The sequence below is a fragment of the Charadrius vociferus genome, unplaced genomic scaffold, assembly GCF_000708025.1.
Source record: "Charadrius vociferus isolate BGI_N301 unplaced genomic scaffold, ASM70802v2 scaffold179, whole genome shotgun sequence".
Lineage (NCBI taxonomy): Eukaryota > Metazoa > Chordata > Aves > Charadriiformes > Charadriidae > Charadrius > Charadrius vociferus.
The window spans coordinates 3815236-3822121 of record NW_009650072.1 but is presented as its reverse complement, the minus strand read 5'-3'; the positions used below and the strand labels follow the sequence as shown (position 1 = coordinate 3822121).

The 6886-nt window shown below is 40.0% G+C and overlaps 1 protein-coding gene across 1 annotated transcript; it reads left to right on the top strand.

Moving 5' to 3' along the window:
- Positions 1-1348: 1348 nt before the first annotated feature.
- Positions 1349-5245, top strand: LOC104292615 (chromosome unknown open reading frame, human C11orf58). The gene is made up of 3 exons (XM_009892022.1): positions 1349-1405; positions 3179-3305; positions 4225-5245. Exons 2-3 carry the CDS (start codon positions 3213-3215, stop codon positions 4432-4434), a joined length of 303 nt encoding a protein of 100 aa, XP_009890324.1. The 5' UTR covers positions 1349-1405; positions 3179-3212; the 3' UTR covers positions 4435-5245.
- Positions 5246-6886: the final 1641 nt, after the last annotated feature.

Genomic DNA, 6886 nt, shown 5'->3' with positions numbered 1-6886 from the left:
CGGGCACACGGGGACCCGAGCGGGAGGAACACCCCACTCCCACCCCCAGCGGCTGCGCGGGGTTTTCTATTTGCGATGCCCGAAACTTCCCCAGAAGGGGCTTTGCTGCAGGCCGCGGGGCGCTCTGAGGAAAAAAGACAACGCTGAAAGGCAATTTGGCTTTGGGACTCTCCTTAAAGGAGGATTTGGGGTTTCAGAGCCGCAGCTGTTATGTCCGTGTAATGCAAAACATCAGTTTGAAATTGTCAAGTCTCCGCTGCGCAGCTTCTTCCCCGCCCCCCACCTTTACACGTTCAGACCGGCTAATAACATTCTGCGTGGACACTTCGGAGAGAGTCCTTGTTACAAACTAACAAACCCGTGCACTAGGTCTGTAAAGTTCTCTCTCCTTCGGGGGGGAGGGAGGGGGGCAGGTAGCTGATAGACTGAAACAGGAAAATAGTAAACCTAATTAAATAATCCGGGAAATACTTTTAAAGGTAATATGCTCTAAAACAATATTCCTACTACGCTTTTTGCAAAAAATGCTGCAAAACTAGTAAAATATAATCGTGGTTTTTCCATGTACAAAACAATGTTTTAGTATTGCAATTCTATGTATCTTCAAGAAAAATAATTTCACTTGTACTAGGTTATTTTGCTTGAATACAGTATTTTTGTAAGCTAAGATAGTTTACTGTATTAAAGAGGTGAAAGTTAATACTTCCTAGTGGATAGGAATACAATACCCTATGAAAACATCCCACTACCACTAATCTTAACATCTACTTGGATACTTAATGCTGCTTGCTATGTAATGCCAGTTCTTGCCTGTAGGGATACGTTTGCTAATGAGCAACTACAGAGGCAGTACATTAATGAGCACTGTGAAGGTCTTACCTGATACTGTGACCGGTCCAAAAAGTGGGATCATCATCATAAGATGCACAGGCTGAACTATTGCATAATGCCAGAGAAAGAGACCTAAAGGGTAAATTGTTAGAACCTAAATTCACACTTGTCCAGCATTGTGTAGTGTAGTTTTCATATCAGGGGGTCACCATTCTTCCTCGTTTAGCCGACATACTAGCATGGCTTATCTTCGTCTTTGGAATGGCAAGAAACAGAATGAAACAGAACCAGGTTTGGGGTGTGGGAACAGTAAAGACTACCTAGTTGTTGGGTTTTCTTTTTCAGAAAATTCAGGGAAACAAAGATGATCAAGAGGCAGCAGTTGTTAGCTAATAATACTTACAGTTGGTTGTCAAGGTTTGACAGCAAACCTTTTCCATTTAAGATTTCCAGAATGTTGGCAGAGCTGTCAGTGCACCCTAAAGCTCCAAAACAAACTGCCTTTTCTTTTAGAAAGAACATACTGGCCGCCTTGTTATCGGAGACCACAGATCAACCTCTCACTTCAGGACAGGTCAGTTTATCCCACAGCTGATACAAAGTTGGAAATCAAACACTTATTTAGGAACATCCCAGTACTTTGAGCTTCATAGGTGTTGCAGGGAGGGATTTCAGGTTTTGTGGCTGAAGTTGAAGACTAGTCAGACTGCAGATTTGTAGAAGTTCCTAATTTCTCCTGTTAGATTACTGACAAACAGTTTCTCTGACTGCACTTACTTGCCTTCTAAAGTCCAGATTCAGCAAAGTCCTTGATGGTCAATTAAACTCGGGTACAAATGCCCTGGAAATCAGGGCCTATAGGTCCTCAGTCTTATTTAGCTATACAAATAAGAAAGCAAAGTTTTATTGCTGTTGGTACTTAGCAGTATTATACTTCTTCCTTGCTGCCAGGTATGGATATCCAAACCTCTAAGTCAGTGTGCATGGAAAAGAACAGGGTTGATTTCTCCCCCCACCTGATTACTTATTGAATAGAAAGATCTCTGCCTTAAAGCAGTGAGGTAGAAGCTGAAAAGATCGCCAAGGTCACTTTGGCAATCAGCAATAATGTGATGTAATGTAAAGTATGACCACGGTAACTTCTTATCAGGCTTGCTCAGGTGGTAAGTCAAAGTACGTCGAAACCAAGCTGGGCTTGACTGACTGAGAGAAGCTTTGACAAAGCTGTATAGAGTAGCAACTGTCAGAGTTCCAGAAAACTTCTTTCCCTGATATGCTACACTAGTAATTTTTCAGTTGACAAAAAATGATCTGTGGACCAAAACACCAAAAGAAGCCTGAGGATTGGTTCCAGGGGCGGCAGTTAGCTTGCAGAGTGACTAAGAATCACTTCCTTATACCTGAATTTCCTAGAAAGGAGGTGATGCTTCCCCTAAGGACTCATAAAGAATCACTACTGCTTTGTTATTAGCAAAAAAATTAAGATGCTGTTTTTTTTTCACATAGAACAACTATTTTCTTAACACTTTACTGCCTTGTCCAACATACAGTTATTGTCCTTTTATAATAACATACAGCTTTAACTTCCAAATGAGGAAGCATTAGTTTGCAATACAAACTTTTAATTTTACAGAGATACAAATTAAAAACTAGAGTGTTGTAGGCCTATCGGGGGAGAATTAGCAATTCCTACCTTTCACAAGAACAGAGGATTCTTAACTATTTTAGACCGTATTTTTCCTCAGTAAAAATTATTCTTTATGTACTTACTTGAACAAGTAAGTAAAGGGCATGTAGAAGTAGCTCATGAAAACTAGTTTTTCTGCTAATTCCTAAAGATGGAAAAACGTAGAGCAGTAGGAACTGCTCCTGATAATTCAGGGTGCATGAAATAGTTTCAGATACAGCTCTAAAAGCAAGAGCGGTAGTATTGTCTGGACTTACTGCTGCTATATATTAATTATGGTTTAATCATAGTAATTGCATGTTACGCAGTGAAGGTCAGAAACTTTCTGCTTGCTGTGACATGTTGCAGTATTGGCAGGCAGCACAGAGAAGTCGGACTGGTTACATTTACCTTGTTTAGCAGAGCATACACCGCGCGTAGTACAACTGTCTGAATGCGTCAGGTCTTAGGAACTTACCAACCCATCTTTGTATCAAAGCAACTTTGCTTGCGCACTTGATATGATTGCTTATAAATCTGATGGTTTGTATGCAATAATACTCAATCTAGTGGTTTAAGATGGCTAAAATTAACCTTTCTCACATATATAGTGATAAACTTTGAAAATATGACTTCATGTAATTTGATGTCTTTGTTAATTTGAATGAACCATAACCAAAGTACACTGGACAATGCAGGGGAAGAAGACAAGAAAATGAATGAAGAACTGGAGTCTCAGTACCAACAGAGCATGGACAGCACGATGTCCGGACGAAACCGGCGCCACTGTGGACTCGGTTTCAGTGAGGTAGTAAGCTGTTCACTTCCATCATGATTTGGCTTTCACTTTGCTAGGACAAAATGTGCATGGTTTAAAAATCAAGTCACCACAACTAGTGGCAAACTTCCGCCATTTGGGTTAAAGGACAAACTTAGTGCAGGCACTTGGCCCCTATTTGTGTACACTGTGGTGGCCATCCATAGGAATGAGCAGGAGGAGAAGTGTGACAAAACCCAAGAGAATTACGTTATTAGGAACGTGTCTTTATCTGCCAATTGAAAGGTACAATAATTAATTTTTTGCTGGTAGCAGCAATTACTGCATGAAAACATAGCTGATGTTTCCAGAGCGAGTAAAACCACCTGTGCAGTGCTGGGAATTCTTAATATTACAGCCATGGAGGCTTTGCTTTTTAGGAGCATAAACAAATTTCCATTTTGATTTTTCTTCTTAGCAGTATCGTTGGATTACTTCAGCATTCCTCACGCTGCGGTGTGCTAAACTTATTTTCAAAGATTAGTCATGAGTATGGATTCTTGATGATCTAGCCATTAGTTTCATTGTGTTTCACTCCGTGACAAATATTCAAGTGTCGTGATATACTGTGTACACCAAAGTAAGGAATTACTTAAACTGATGTGATCTGAAACTTCTCAAACTCATTTAATGGTGTCTTTTGGATTTCTGCTGCAACTAAATAAGAATGTGGCTCGTGAAACCATGGATGTCACAGTTGGTACGGTTAACCACTTCAGTGGAGTTGCTTTGTGTCTATTAACTGGTATATTAAAGACCTGTGTTTAGCAACATGCTATGATGTTGCTAAACATTTAGTACTAAAATGAAAGGAGCCATTAAGCAAAACGTTCTTGCTGGGAAATCATATAAGCTGCAATGGAGTGGCCAGGAAATAATGGTTTATCTGTCTCATACTCTGAACTTCTAGTTTCAGGAAGGTGAAGAACAGGAAGAGGCAGCAGGACACTCCTCTGAAGAGAGTTCAGAGGACTCTGAAAGTGGCTCTGAGTCTGAGCAAGAGGAGTCTGCAGAGGAGCTACAAGCTGCTGAGAAACATGATGAAGCTGAGGTTCCAGAAAATAAAAAAGAAGCAAAAAGCAACTATAAAATGATGTTTGTTAAAGCCAGTGGCTCATAACTGCAGATGTAACAGCTTTGTATTTAAAGTACAGTAAGCCTTATTGTTACAGTGCAAAGTGGAGGACTGCTACAGCACAAATCTTTGTATTATGATTTTAAAAATCCCCGTTAGATGACAAAAAGTAGTATTTGCTTTCAGTTGCCATGGATAACGTTTTTATGGGCACAGTGATATTACTGGTTTTTGTAAAGTGTATAAAATACTGGATGGAGAAATAAATTCTTTTTGTTCCTGCCCAATCTGTACAATGTTATCTAAACTGTCCTTCCCCTTATTCCATGCCAGATAAGGAAACTTCGTGTTAGTGGTTTCTTTTGTTACCACCCCAGTCTTGAATTTTTAACTATTAAGATTACATGTGACTTACTGGATGTTGCATTAGTTGTAAAATACCAATATCGGCACTATTCTGTGATGTACTAGAGCTTTAAACAATGATTTTGTCTATAGATGCTAGTGGTGACAGGGCTAAGAGGAGGAATCACTTTTGTGACAGTGTTAATCACTCAAGTCCTACAGCAGTTGCACGGAAGGAGATGTTTTAGAAACACATAATACAACAGAAGGCTCTAAGATGGCTTTTGGCTTTATAATGAAGGGATGAAGGGGGTAAACTGTAGTTCTTTATACCTTCCAGTAGAAAAGAGTGACTTTTGAGTTCCTGGCTCCTGGTTATAGCACTGAGCTGTTATTAAAAATAACTCCTCCTGAAGAAACCAGTTTACTTCGAAAGAGAAAATGTACTTTGATAATGAAAAGGATATACAAATCATTTAGCTTTTTTAAATATAGAATACAGAGTTAAGTACACACGTCCTTCCTTTTCTTCCCATACACGCATCACTTGGAGGTCTAAGTCAATTATCACACAAAGGTTGTACCTCTCAAGTGAAGCTGATGTGCTTAAAGAGTCAGGAGTTCCAGTAACTCCTTCCAGCAAGAATTAAGTACATCCATTCCTCTGCAAAATTATAGTTTACTGTATTCAAATAATTAAAGTAACAGAACTTTTTAGACTTCATTTCCTCTTAGTGCATCAGACAGATCAACCGCCTGTCCTTGCTGGGAGAACAGAAGATCTGATCTACACCTCTAGTACAGCCCCTTTCTGCCACAACAGTGTCTCAGGAAACAGATGCCTGTGGAGAATCTACCAAATCATACAATTTATGATATGCAGACAACATTTGCAAGCCGGTTGGCTTACATGAAAGCAGCAGTATGTACTATCATTGTATAGGTTTACTGGACGTAAACATTGCAGCATCAGTTATGGGGAGAGGACTTGGAGTAAGTTACGTTATGGAAAAAATAAAAGTAATGATTGTAAATAAACACTGAGTGTAGATTTTGATTAATCTGTTTTACTGTACTATGTAATACAACATTTTTCAAAGTCATTCAGCTTTAAGAACAACATTACAGCAGCCACTAACAGTCAGTGATTCATATTTGCTTTGTATGCGTTTTTTTGTTTTCCCAATACCGCAAGCTTGTAATACATAGACAAAAATTAAAGTTACTTGTACATAGTGAAGAAAGAAAACCTCACCATGACTTCTGAAAGCTGCTCTATCTCTACAAAGAGATAGAGTCCCTCCCCTAAAGATCAACTGATTAACTTTCCTAATAGGTAGACTGATACCAGTTTTTTTCCTATTTAGACACTCTAGCTACCCTTAAACCAACATTTCACTGTTAAATGCTTTCAGATGTGGCTGCTGCCTGCTTATTGCCTTGAGTGCAATTACAAAATGAAGGCACGGGCTGCAAAATGCTGCAGACCTCTCTGCCTTCTCTGTTCCAGCATCGAAGCTAGTGTTGCTCTCACCTTTTCTTCCGCAGCTGCTCAGCATCCATGTAGATCTCTGGCCTTGCCCACCAGCACGCATCGAAACAGAGACTCGCTTTCAGAAGGTGATAGACTCTGTTGCTATAGATCCACCCTGCCAAGCAGAGGGCCCTGCAGCTTTCCCACTAGCCTTAAATGAAGGGCTCGGTAAAACCTCACCTGAGGGCTTTCCTCCACAGTGCACCCAACCTGGAAAAGCAGATCCAGCTGTCGGGTCCTGCATGGGTCTCTGCCGACAGAGCAGGCTGCCAGAACAAGCACCATCAAGGGCTCTGCCACTCCGCTCTGCCCTGAATTGATTACAGCCTCCTGCCTTGTAAAACAGATTTGGCCATTGATTCTGAATATAAATAAATAGGCCACACAAGGATAAAAAAATACACTGAAATGAAACTGAAATTCTGGTCTAACCAGGAAAAAAAAAACCAACACAACTTCTATTTCTCCAAAAGTACAACACGTAATATTGTGAACATCTGACGAGGCTTGGTATAACTCATTTCTGATGCTGACCTAAGACTCGTCTCTCAAAATAGGAAGAGTTCTACACAATCATGTCTGTTTCTGTGTAACATTTATAAACATACTGTTAAGAAC

What these genes read in the sequence shown, in the direction of transcription:
- LOC104292615 (XM_009892022.1), top strand. Translation starts at nt 3,213, where the DNA reads ATGAATGAAGAACTGGAGTCTCAGTACCAACAGAGCATGGACAGCACG. An exon ending in GTGGACTCGGTTTCAGTGAG is followed by an intron (nt 3,306 to 4,224) that starts GTAGTAAGCTGT and finishes CTGAACTTCTAG; the next exon opens with TTTCAGGAAGGTGAAGAACA.